This window comes from Numenius arquata, chromosome 8, assembly GCF_964106895.1.
Source record: "Numenius arquata chromosome 8, bNumArq3.hap1.1, whole genome shotgun sequence".
Classification (NCBI taxonomy): domain Eukaryota; kingdom Metazoa; phylum Chordata; class Aves; order Charadriiformes; family Scolopacidae; genus Numenius; species Numenius arquata.
This window is the reverse complement of record NC_133583.1, coordinates 8,082,930-8,095,963: the sequence shown is the minus strand read 5'-3', so window position 1 is coordinate 8,095,963 and position 13,034 is coordinate 8,082,930. Positions and strand designations below refer to the sequence as shown.

General features: G+C 46.2%; 1 protein-coding gene across 2 annotated transcripts; it reads right to left on the bottom strand.

Annotated features, from left to right (window-relative positions):
* Positions 1–3,838: 3,838 nt before the first annotated feature.
* PSMD6 (proteasome 26S subunit, non-ATPase 6) lies at positions 3,839–10,348 on the bottom strand. Of its 2 annotated transcripts, none has more exons than XM_074151783.1 (8): positions 10,164–10,348; positions 9,354–9,559; positions 8,637–8,782; positions 7,341–7,560; positions 7,128–7,236; positions 5,790–5,958; positions 4,379–4,456; positions 3,839–4,230 (listed from the first exon to the last, which is right to left on the bottom strand). In XM_074151783.1, the coding sequence occupies exons 1-8, from the start codon at positions 10,306–10,308 to the stop codon at positions 4,134–4,136; spliced, it is 1,170 nt and encodes a 389-aa protein (XP_074007884.1). In that variant the 5' UTR covers positions 10,309–10,348; the 3' UTR covers positions 3,839–4,133. The 2 variants fall into 2 exon arrangements, with proteins under 2 accessions (XP_074007884.1, XP_074007886.1); XM_074151785.1 differs by having other exon boundaries at positions 3,896–4,230; positions 9,354–9,561; positions 10,283–10,308.
* Between the last annotated feature and the right edge of the window lie 2,686 nt (positions 10,349–13,034).

Sequence of the window (13,034 nt, the reverse complement as noted above, 5' to 3'; positions counted from 1 at the left end):
GATCATCTAGTCCAACTCCCCTGCCGAAGCAGGATTGCCCAGAGCATGTCAGAGCATGTTACTCAGGACTGCATCCAGGCGGGTCTTGAAAATCTCCAGAGACGGGGACTCCACAACCTCCCTGGGCAGCCTGTTCCAGGGCTCTGGCACCCTCACCATAAAGAAGTTTCTTCTCATATTTGAGTGGAACCTCCTATGTTCCAACTTGTGCCCGTTGCCCCTCGTCCTCTCACTGGCAACCACTGAAAAGAGTCTGGCTCCCTCCTCCTTCAACCCACCCTTTAGATACTTATAAGCATTGATAAGGTCTCCCCTCAGCCTTCTCTTCTCCAGGCTAAAGAGTCCCAGCTCTCTCAGCCTTTCTTCATAAGGGAGATGCTCCAATCCTTGAATCATCCTCGTTGCCCTTCGCTGGACTCTTTCCAGTAGTTCCCTATCCCTCTTGAATTGGGGAGCCCAGAACTGGATGCAGTATTCCAGTTGTGGCCTCACCAGTGCAGAGTAGAGGGGGAGAATGACTTCCCTCAACCTACTAGCCACACTCTTCCCTATGCAGCCCAGGATTCTGTTGGCCTTCCTGGCCACAAGAGCACACTGTTTGCTCATTGTCATTTTGCTGTCTACCAGGACCCCCAGATCTTTCTCTTCAGAACTTGACTCCAGCAGGTCCACCCCTAACCTGTATTGGTGCCTGACATTCTTCTTCTCCAGGTGCAGGACCCTACACTTTTCCCTGTTGAACCTCATGAGGTTCTTCCTTGCCCAGCTCTCCAGCCTCTCCAGGTCAAGTTGGAAGCTTGACCTCAGCTCCAGTTTTGCAGCTGAGCTCCCTTCACCCGTGTCCCTTCCCGTCCACAGCAGGTGACTTTTCCTTTCCGAAAGCAAGTGCTTTGTCCCTTCTCTGCAAGGGGAGACCTTCAGCTCTGGAGCCCAGCATTCGGCGAGAAAAGAAACGGAGCCTCTGGCAGGTGAACCAAAAAAGGTTTGTGCACACAAACTAGATTTCAACCATTTTGGAAAAGAACTTTAGTGCCAAACCCTGCCAGGCTCCGTCTCCCATCCTTCCCTCCTGCGCTCCCACCGCTCCGGGGCAGCGCACGTGCTGCAGAGCAGGATGGAAATTGTCCCTCTGGGGTGGCTGTGTCTTGAAATCTCTGCCCGGTTCTGGCCACCTCGGTGCCAGCATGAAGTCAGGCTTCCAAAGCGAAATTGGAGAATGGCATCAGTGCAAGGAACTGCACCAGCTTAAATTACGAGAGAGAATGTACAATTTTGGCATGTGGATGATAAATCCGTGGAGAGGTGTCGAGGCTGAGGCACGGAGGGGTGTGTCAGCGGTGCCACTCGCCGCTGGCGTTAAATAAACGGAAATCGCGAGCTGAAATAAACCAAAGGTAAAACTAACCCCCCTCCACGGGACGGCGAAAGGTAACTCGAAGTCACTTCAGGGTTTAAAGGAAGCGGAATTCCTAGCGCTTCTGATTTGATGTGGAAATCGAAGTCGGCAGTTAAAAATGATAGAATAGAAAAAAATTATGCCCTTGGTCAGCTCGAGGCCTGACCCCCTCCCCTGCACCCCCAGCATTCCTGCCCTTTGGAAAAGACAACGTACCAGGTTGATTTTTCTTTTTTCCAGGAGAGCAATAAATATCTGCCGAGGCTGCGCTTTGCGCGTCCAGCTGCGGACTGCGGGAGGCGTTGCCTTTCCCAGAGATTTTGTCCCACCGCTGTTTCCTGTGGCTGAGGCTGAACTGCTGCCGAAAGCCCTAAAATTGTTCAGGTAAAAATGTTGCGACTTTCTCACCAGACCTCAACCCCTACAGCTTTGTCAAGAAGCTCTGCAGGATCCTCCCGGATCCTCCTTCGTAGGACAAAGGCCAAGATCAGGAAATGAGCGAGGCAAGCGGGGATCTTTAAAGAAGGGCTTTAAAAATCGTCTCCGGTGCAATTAACATTTTTCCTAGATAATGCTGACATCTTGGCAAAGATTTGTACTAGAATTAATTTATTGGGGGCACACTGAAAACGAATTCTCCCTTTGGCCTGGTAGGATCCGTGCCCTTCCATTTGGAACATTGTTTTTTTTTTCACCTACCTGAGCAGAGAACACCAGATTCCGAGCCGCTGGGCTCCCACAGGATAGTGACGGTTAGAATAAAACCAAAAGAGGAAGCTCTGCGAGTATCTTACAGCACACTAAGAATCTTTAGTAATACTTTTATTTTCCTCACAAAGATGTTTCTGTGGTTTTTTGTTTTTGTTTTTTTAATTTCCTTTCCTGTTGTTCTTACCTGCGCTAAAAGAGCAAGATTCCTCTTGATGAACGAAGCCCCTGTTAGCCTGGTTTTCTTCAGGAAGTTTCTAGTCCCTTCAACTTACAGTTAAGAATATATATATGGTAATACCTAAGTTGAACGGAAATTTATTTCACGAAGCTTTGATACAGTTAATTAAGGCCATTTCGGATACAAATATGTTGGAAAGGAAAATTCATCCCTGTACCAGTAAATGAAATCCCTCGATTCAGTGAAGGCTACGGCTCACTCCGTCACAGTGAGGGCTTCCGAGACGCTCAGCGGTCACGTGTGGAAGGTGGAAAAGCCGCTACCAAAAGGCAGCCAGACCTAAAGCCTCCCCAGCCAGCTGTGCGTCATCTGATACGGAACAGATCTGGAACACCTGAGCGATTATTGCTGCTCTGAAAAGTTTGAATATTGGCCTAAATTAATTAAAAACTTTATAGGAAGCGGTATGTGCTTGAACACACAAAATATAAAATCATTAGCTGGCCACATGGTAAACAAACTAAGGTGTTATTGCTCTCACTGTTCTGAGGAAAGCGAAGAGAGGAATTTTCTTCTAGTTCGTACTGTCTGAAATGCAAATCTTTACACTCTACCTAAATAGCTACTTTTTGGGTGGCGGGAAGCAACCCAAACCAAACCCAGCTTCTAGTAAGTGGTCAAAGGTCATATTTTGGGTTTCAGAACAGTTCAACAGAGAAGAAAATTAATGGACCCTCAATGTTGTGGCTGAGGAGTCCAACCTTGGGCGGGTGGCAGCGATTCACAGAGGGGAGACCTTCTGTGACGCACCAGTAAGAGGAGCGGGCAGGGGAAATTCCGGGCTCAGGACCCTTCAGTGGGTGAATCCCCCTGGGGGTGTTCCTTCATTGCTACTTTAATGCTGGAACACAGACAGTCAACACGTTCTGTTGCCAAGCGAAGTGACATCAAACAGAACAGAACTAAGTCACTGACTTTCTTTGGGAGGAAAAAGAAGCCTCAAGCCGAGCCAGCAGGACGAACAGCTGGTGCCGGAGGCTGCGCTGCGGCCAGCACCCACGTGTCATCAGTGTGGCAGCAGCCCCCTTGAAACATTCATTCCTTGGCAGCTGTGGAGAAAGAAACGTAACCCCCTGCAGTGTTTGATCAGTTGCGCCCAACTGCAATAGTGTCTTCCACTGTTCCCACCCTCGTTTTGACATCTGCCAATCTACCAGAGGAAGGGGTTTCAAAGGTAAGGCTTTGCTAATGCGCTGACTTTCTCTTCAACAGCGAGCAAAAATGTCATTTTAAGGGAGAGGCTGCTTCAGTTAAAAGATGTTCCCAAAGTTACAGTCCTGACAGTTTTTGTGGTTGCATTATTGCTTCACCACAGTCATTTGTATCCTTATTCTTCCTCCCTTAAGCTGTAATCCTCCCGAGACAGGAGTTTGTTCTGGCCAGAGTGCACAAACTAAAATTTTTTCCCACTTTACTATTGCGCAACTGTTTCTTTACACCTTTGATTCAAATACAGAAGTCTTAAAAAAACAAGCACAGAATGGCCGTTAGTTCTCTCTGTTCACAGATCTTAACCCTGCTTTGCTATTAAATATTGAAAACAGTCAAGTAAAGGAACAAAGTATATTACAAGAGATCACCAACTGTATCATACATTTAATAAATGAACTGGGATCCGTACACCAAAAGAGAACATTGTTTACATAATGAAGTGGAAAGCAAAAACACTACCTCTCTCGCTAGTAATTTTTTTACCTGCAGTATACCAAGTTATACAATATATTTATAGGTTACTTCCAAAATGTTTTAAACATCTAAATTTTGCATTCCCTTGCGTTAAAAAAAAAATTACATATTAATTACTCTGGAAAGTTTCTGAACTCTGTTTAGCAGCAAATCTCCTTTCTTGATGGTTTCTTGGTACTGCCAATTCTTGCTATCAGGCCTAGGAATTGTGGGGGGGGGAAGAAAAAAGATTTAGAAGTGAGAATATGTTTTACACCAAGCCACTTACATTGCTGTAGTAAGTGTCATCAAAATATATAGAACTCAACTGGGCTGTCAAAAACAATTTCTAGGAATTGTTAGCTTACCTGTTAGTTTCTACGATCTCATTTACTTTGTCTATTTTGCAGTGCAATCGCCCAGCTGCGATAAATCTTGAAAGCTCCCTAAGTAAGGGGAAAAAAAAAAAGTTGGTTAAATCATTTTTCACCGAGGACTTGTAGACTTAGCAGTTCTGAACCTGCTACTGCAAAACAACACTGTTACCACACCGTATTTCTAAAACAACAGCCTATATATTTTCATAAGGTATCTTTCTTATACATCCTGTTTTATTAAAGCTTGGATGTTACACACAAGAAGAATCATTTCAGTGATCTGAATACAAAATGTCTCAGTATTTTCTTCTCGGGCCAAAGAGTCGCTTGAGTCAGTGAAATTTATCACTTGGCTTTGCATCAACCACTCGTCACGTTCACAGGCAGCAGTCACCTAGTGTGCCCATTCGGAATTTATCCTGATGTAAAGATCTTTGTGCCAGTCAATTCATTCGAGAAGTCTCTTAATAGTTCCCTACTCTCTACTGGCTCTAAATATGCCGCCTTCTTAATTATTGTTTTCCTTAATCAACTGGTGGGTGGTCTACAGCACATTACTGATGGTAGAAGAAAATATTGCCGCCATCAACAGTAAGACAAGTTACAACCAGTAATAAATTACTGGGAAGCATAAGAACTGGTAGGACTTTAAAACATTTACCTTTGAATTGAATGGTATTTGGTTTCTCTTGAAACACCTATTAATTAATTTCTGAATAGCTCAAGCAGTATTCAGATTTCTGTTACGCTTTTCTATGTTAGAAAATTTGAAACTGGTCTATGAAAGCGGAATGACTCTCGTGGAGGCATTTGAAACAAAGTGTTTCATGTACATAGAGCAAAAGTCAATTTCTTCACGCTAGTTCTCATCTTGATCTAAATCTGTTGATTTTACACTAGAAAAGAATTGCAAATTGAGACTGCAGTGTATGTTTGATTTAAGTGAAAAACATCAGATCCTGTTCACATACCGGAGAGCAAGCAAAACTAAATGAGGAGACCCGTAGGACACATAAAATGTGTGGACCCCCAAAGCTGTAACAGTTAATTTTTTGCATAGTTGTTAACAAAGTCATCCTCTAAAATCTTAAATTTCATAGCTTATGAAAGTCCACAGAAATAGTAATATGAAGAACAAAGTCGTTATTAAGACTAGTTTCTCGTACAGCATTGAGAGTGAAAGGAACAGTGGAAAAGTTGTCATGAGAGATTGCAGTCAAATTATGTTCTTTACTGAAACATAAGGTTCGCTTAAATTTAGCCAAGCTCTTCCATAGAAACATAATTTGGTGTGTTTAGAATCAAAGTAGAATAAAGATTTTTATTCATAATGGGATCATTATAAATAATTAAAAGGTGTAAAGTGAGATCTTCATGAACTTAAAAAAGCTCAATAACTTACTGATCTATGAATTCTACACTGACTCCAAATGCTTCTGCCATGTATCCTAATGTCAACGACCGGTAAGACTCCAGGAGCTGGCTATAGGCATGAATTCTCATTTCCCGTACGTAGTATCGATAGTGGGGCGCAAACAGCCAATCTTTTTTCATCTCCTGCTCCACAATAGCTGAAAAGAAAAAAAAAAAAAAGAAGAAAACGAGTCAGTAATCTCTAAGAAACGTAAAATATCAGTTATGTAAATAAAACACATAACACCAGTTAATAAGTAATCAGTGTGAACATAACTATATTGTATTCTTGCATACTTCAGGATATGAAAGGTATTCTACACTGAAGAAAAGTAAACTCCTATAGTCCGTTATCAGTTCTAGGACCAGAAGCAGCACTAACATGCAAACTGTGGCAATGCTAATGAGACCTGTTTGTCAGCAGGGAATCCTTCCTCCAGTCTGTGAGTGAGTCCCTCCTATGGCAGCGGAGGACCCCACCGAAGGCGAGTGCCGGGGTCTGCTGTCACACGGGAGCAGTGCGGGGCTGAGAAACCAGCACTACTTGGCGTGTAACTACTTGAAGAAATGTTGTTACACAAAGTTGTAAAGAAATAAGATTTACTTTCTGGTACTAGCTCTTCTGTTAGTTACAAGGATTTCCAGGCACTGAAGTGACTTTTTCTCCTGACGGTTTTAGTTCTCAGCTAGCAATAAGGCCAGCAATAGAAAAATGTTGCCCTTCGCTTTTATATCTCATCAGGCCTAGGCTTCTATAAAATAAGGGTGGGTTTTTTGTTTTTTTCTAATTATCTTATTTTCTTGTATTCTAAATCTCACAGAAGGAAAACAAGCAGTCTGAGAACTGGCAAGAACGGGAGCCTTCTGAAAAGCTTTTCTTCCGTGTCACCCTTTTACACGGAAACCAGAGCAAAAAGCCAAGGGTGACAACAACAATGAAAACTTTCTATGGAAGTTCTTTTATGGGTTGAGATTTCAGGACCTTTAGATTACAAGTCCTGTAACTTCTTTCAAAGATAAAACCTTTCCCATCTGACCTGGCTCTCCAGGCAAGAGTGTGTTCCATAGCCATTTTCAAAATGCTCTTCCACCTAATCAGGACCTTCCATAAAGCTCACTGTATGCAAAGGTAGGTTCATTTGTTTGTTTTAAAAATCAAACAGCAACAGATTTTAGGTCACTTAAAAAAAAAATAATCACACCTCTTATTTTTCTGCATAAAGGAGCTCTAGTTCTAGACTGTAGCTACTCCGCAAAAGTTGTGTATGATCTGAAACAAATAACTGAAGCACCTGAAATAGCGTTGTAGGAAAGAACAAGGCTTTACCTAGTGACTGGAAAAAGGCTGCGTAACGGCACTCGTACAGAGAAAAGAGATACTGTCGCACAGCTGGCAAACTGTGTAACACTTCCAGAATCTCTGCTCCTTTAATAACCTGAAAGCAAAGAATGATGCTTAAATACCATCACTTTCAGCATGAAGATACACAAGTTAAAGAATGGCTGTGTCTGAATCGGTGTTTTCACCTGCTTTCCGTACCTTTTCCCTAAGGTCGGGCCTGTCTAACGCAATCATGCTGACATAGACCGTGTATGTCACAAAGGTTTTGTAATCCATAAGTTCATAAGATGTAAACGTTGAAACTGTATCAAGGAAGAGCTCCGCTGCTTGTTTGAAATCTCGAATAGCTACGCAATAAAGGCCCTGGTACACTTTGAGACGGTTTCTCCTGTCCCAGTCTCCTCCTTCTTCTATTAGACTTAAAATAGAACAAGAAGAAATATTTACTTATGTAAATGTATTACATAATAAGTTACACGAAACAAGTGCAGTAAATCAACTGATACCATGTGATTAGAGAAGAATAACTTGTTTTATGTTACAGCTTGTTGAAACAGTCCAGGCTTTGTACATCTGTGGCTTCCTTGGAAGAGGAGAGGACGGACACTTTTGCACAGGGCAAGTTTCAACTGAAAGGAAAAGTTTACGGTCTCTTAAATTTTAACGACAGTCGTTTGAGAGGTGCGGGCAAATATCGCTGTCAACCTCGGCTGTGGCAACTTATTTCAACTGCCTATGCTCCTAAATTCAAAGCCACCCAACTAGCAGCATAGAAAAAAATGTAAAAGTTGCCACTTCTCAAGAATAATATTAACTGGAAATTGATGTGGCTATAAGCAGGGGCTGAGACAAAATCTGCTGAGAAGGCAACTCAAAAAATCATTGCCCAAGGAACATGACAACTGGGAAGACCCTCTGCCTTGGGCTCTCATAGCACCAGCAAAGAGACTGGAAACAGTAGTTTGCTACAGGAACCACCAAAGTTCAAAATGTAGAGAACACAGAGACACTGAAACCAGCAGTAGAAACGAGGGAAGGAGAGCAGCACCGAAGCACACCGTGCTGACGCCGGGCTCCTGCTCCTAGAGGAAACACAGATGCTTCACAGAGCCAGCTGGGTGGCACTGGCAGCAGCTGAATTCAGCTGGCAGTCCTGCACCGCACTTGATCCTACAATCTAATCACACCCAAAGTTATTCGTCTTCTAACAGCTACAGAGCAGAAAAGTGGGAGTGGAGGGTGGGCTACAAATACAAATTAAGTCAGCTGCTAGAAAACAGCCAACACAAAAATATTAACCTTTCTTTTCTCTTCCCCCTCATAAAAAAAAATTCCAGGAATAGGAAGCTCTCTAGTACACCCATCACTCTGTGATTCCATCTCACAACCAGTGAGACAGTGTCATTTCTTGACAGCAAGACATTTAGCTTCCATTTCTTTTGTTACAGTTTGTCTCAAAAGTGCTTCAGTGCACTCAAACAACCCAAGCAGTACCTTTTTGCCTTTTCAATGTTCCGTGTGATGAGGTCGTTATCCATGTAAAACAAGCCAATCCTTAGAAGATAGAACACGATATCCAGACGATGTCCCAGTGCCACAGTTTTGTCGTAAGTCTTGCGGAATGCAGTCAGAGCTCCCTCCTAACAAGACAGTATTTTCTACTGTAAGAATGTTAAAAGCACCCAGAATATTTACAAAATGTCTGTCATAAGGACATGTGTTGTCGTCTTCTGGTAGTTGTGGCTTTGTTAGTTTTCCACAGAACTCTTTAACATCATGCATTCTGAATAATCTTAAAGAATCACAATTTAAATCAAGTTAAAAGAGCCAATCTTATCTATCTTTTAAATCTAAGGACTACAAAAATCTAGTCTGTAACTTGAAATTAAGCTGCACTATGCAAATAGCTTAAAAAAGTCTAAAGACATGAGGAAAGTGAAAAGTAACATCTGCCAGATGGAAAATAACTTTCCCTTTTCAAGAAAAAAATGGTTTTTTTTCAAGGGCTACTTGCTTTTTCGTAGTTAATTTAAATTTTAGTGACACCCTCCCCTACCTCCCATCTACGTCCCAGTTGTGCCACAGAGAAAATGCACTGTAAGTCACCCGGCTTCCTCTTTATGAACAGTGCTCACTGGAACCTGCCCAGCTCAGAGAAGTACAATGCAGTGTTTCTAATAGGAGTCCCTAAAGCCTCTGCCATGAACCAACCTTGTCCCCAATCCTGCAGAGGTACTCAGCTTTGGCCATCATTGCATCTCGGATTTCACTCTCCCCCAAGATCTTTTCCGCATCTTCTAATTCGTTATCAAGACGTTTCAATTCTTCCTCATTAGCTTTCTTCATTTTGTTCAACAGATCTGTGTCTATCTGCCATTCCAGAGACTTGCAAAGGGCTTCATAATACGGAGCCATATCTGAAAAAAAAGCAGGAAGGCTTCTGCTATTAATTGCTGCAATAAGTGTGTGCACTGAAGGACAACACGGCTGATCATCACTGCCAGCTCCATCATTTCTCCGATCAGGTACCTGTTAAATCCAGACATGACTGAACTGGTGTTTCAGCAGGCCTTGCGTGCTACACATCTTTGTGCTGACTTTTTTTCCACCGTTGCTCTCTTTACCCCTCTCCCTCTTGCACTTCCCTTACTATTTATCACACCCTGAGCACAGTGGACCCCTAGTGCTCAACTCCTGCCTTTTAAAACACCAGCACGATGTAAAAGTGAGCAAAGCTGGGGACAGGGCACCACACCGATATGTCCAACCCCCTCCCTACCCTACCTGACCCCCTGCTCCCCTGTTGCTCTCGGACTGTCTGTGCCCCAGGGGTAGCTTGATGACACTCCAGACCGCCCCCGGGGCAAATGAACACAGACAAGTCAGACCGGCTCCCTGCCTACCCACGCACGCCTCTGGACAGACAGACAGAGAGGGGCTCCCCCCTCCACGGAGGGAGGAAGAGGCCCCTCTGCACCCCGCGGAGGGACAGGCCCTCCCCTCAGAGCAGGCCGCACTCACTGTGGAGCCGTACGGCCGCCATCAGTTCGTCGCGCGCGGCGGGGTCGGGCGCGCGGGGCCGGAGGCTGAGGAGGAAGCGGAGCTGGGCGATGCGGAGGTCGGGGTTCTTGGGGAGCCCCTCCTCCTCCAAGTTCTCCAGCGGCATGGCGGCGGGACGGGACGGAACGGGACAGGGCAGCTCGGCTCCGGGCGGCGGCGGCGGCGCGGCCCAGTGACTCAGCCGCGACGGGCGGAAACGGCGGGGCGCTTCCGCCTCACAGCGCCCCCTGCCGGCCCGGAGGCCTGCGCGTGGGGGTGGGAGGGAGTGCGCATGCGCGGGGCGGTACTGGCGAGTCGGGGTGTGCGCGCGCACTGTGAGGGCGCGCACGCGCAGTGCGGCCTATAGGGGGCGGGCGCGCGCAGGTTATACGGGTGCGGTGCCTGTAGGCGCTGCGGCCTGCGTGCGGGCTGCCGGGGCTGTGTCACGTAGTGCGGGCTATAGGGGTGCAGTGTCTATAGGCGTTGTGGGCTGCCGGGGCTGTCACGTACTGCGGGCTATAGGGGCAGAGCGGGAGCAGGCTATAGGGATGCGGTGTCCATAGGCGCTGCGGACTCCGTGCGGGCTGCCAGGGCTGTGTCACGTAGTGTGAGCTATAGGGGCAGAACAGGAGCAGGCTATAGGGGTGCGGTGTCCATAGGCGCTGCGGACTCCGTGCGGGTCGCTGGGGCTGTTACTGTCACGTAGTGCGAGCTATAGGGGCAGAACAGGAGCAGGCTATAGGGGTGCGGTGTCTATAGGCGCTGCGGGCTCCGTGCAGGATGGCTGGGCTGTGTCACATAGTGCGAGCCCTATAGCTATAGGGCAGGCTATAGGGGCTGGGCAGGCGCAGGCTATAGGTGCTGCGGGCGCATGGAGCGAGTTGTAGGGGCTGGGTGTGCGCCCGCTATAGGGGCTGCAAACGTGCTGGCTGCAAGGGGTGCGGAACAGCCGTGCGGGCTATAGGAGCTGGGCACGCATAGTGCGGGCTGTAGGAGCCGCCCATGCAGGGTATGGGCTATAGGGGCCGTGCAGGCGCGGTCTATAGGGGATGCACAGCACGTTGTCCGCCCTGTCGCCGTCATCGCGGCTGCATTGCGTTTTGCTCTGGTTTCTCTGAAAACGGCATCTCGGGTGCTGGGTGCCTTGGACACGGGGCAGGGAGAGGGGCTCACCCGGGAGCTCCGCCGTTGCCGTGAAAAACATAAAATCGTAGGTTTGTAGCCTTCACGGCTGCCGAAAGAAAAGCCGGAATGCGTTACCCCAAAGCATGCCCAGTGGCTCAGAAAAGCAAATAAAAGGGGTTCAAACCCCCCCAGGTTTTGGTTGCAGCTCATTGGGATTAGGGGGGTGTCACTCCTGAGTTCTGGTCACATTGCCGTTTACTCGGCATTTAGCTTTTCTTAACGTTTCTCTATCTCTGTATTAAACGCTTTTATCTTTCCTGGCCTCTGCTGGCACCAGGGGCTGGAGCAGGTTCCTGGCGAGTGCCCTCTCCCCTGGCGATGGGGAGCCAAGCTGTGCCCGTGGGCTTGTCAGGCAGCAGGGATGGGTGGCCACCATAGGTCACCCCCCACCGTCAGCCCCGGTCCTGCCCCTGCAAAGCATCTGTGCCAACGGAGCGGCCCCAGCAGGGCTCCTCCGGGCGCTTTTTGGGTTTAAATGATGTCTTTTGCTGGAGTTGGGTGTGAAACACGAGGCTTTTTGCCGATGCCTTTATTTTGGGGATGGGTTTTTCATCCAGATCACGGGAGAGACAGTTCCCTCAACTGTTTTGGCACGGTGCATTCCTAAGATTGGATAGGATTCTGTAAGATTCTTTATATTGGGTGGGAATTATTTAGAAGTTTGCTGGAAGGACCTGTTTGCTGCATTTTTTATAAGTGCTAACATTTCTTGTGTTGATTCTGATTTTTCCCCCCCTTCGTTTAAGTCATTGCCTTGTAGCTCTAGTGTTTTAGAATGAAGCAAAAGAGAATCTGCGTTTTAAGTTGGGCAGCTCCTTTGTTTCTTTAGGAGCAGGGCTTTTTTTTTTTTTTGTCTTCTGTTTCTTTTTGGTTTTTTTTTTTTTTGAGTTGCAATCTCTTTTGTATTGATTGCGCAATAAGGAATTGCGTTGTTGCTTTGCGGAGAACTGCACGTAGATCTTTTGCAGCGGTGTTTACATTATTTGCCTGTTGGCCTTTGCGTTTGCTCAGAGACCTATTAATTAGATTTTTTTTTTTTCTTTTTTTTGATGACAGACCCTTTTAGGCCTCTTGCATATTTTTCTTTTGAATCTTGTCCCCGGCTATATTTCTTGGGCAGTGTGCTCCGGCGCTGCGGTATGCTGTTTATTCTTAGCGTGCCTTGTTTAGGAAGAAAAGGACGGGTGGGTTGGGTTTTTTTTCCTGCTAAGTGAGGCTGATGTTTCATACGCTCAGGCACTGCACACACGGGCGAGCTGGGATTAGCTCACAAAAATTGAAGAAGGAAAAAAAAAAATAAAATAAAAATTCAGTCAGGTCCAACGTCCGGTTATTGCAGCCGGTCTCTCCAGCGCTGGGTGGAAGGTGGAAAGCATGTGCAGCTCCCTTGTAAGCAGATAACCTGGCTGTCACTTTAGCTCTTTTCCTAATCCCTAATAAAGATTGGTTTGCAGCCACAGCTGGAGGTCTGCATCTCTTCCAAAATTCACGTCATTCGTAACTGTTATAGCTCTGGCCATTCTTAACCGTCCACTGAGATCCCCGCGCCCTGTCAGCGTCGCTGCGTTTTTTTGCATCCCCAGTTCATTGTGGCAGTAAAAGCCACGGTTTTGTTACGTGCTGCGGCAGAAACAAAGTTTTTCAGTCTCCTTTTTCTGGATTTGCCAC

Excerpts from the sequence above, each read along its gene's own strand:
- PSMD6 (XM_074151783.1), bottom strand. The coding sequence starts at position 10,308 with ATGCCGCTGGAGAACTTGGAGGAGGAGGGGCTCCCCAAGAACCCCGAC. Across the intron at positions 7,237-7,340 it reads GGCCCGACCTTAGGGAAAAG|GTTATTAAAGGAGCAGAGAT; the intron begins GTACGGAAAGCA and ends CTTTGCTTTCAG. Across the intron at positions 4,231-4,378 it reads GAGATCGTAGAAACTAACAG|GCCTGATAGCAAGAATTGGC; the intron begins GTAAGCTAACAA and ends CACAATTCCTAG.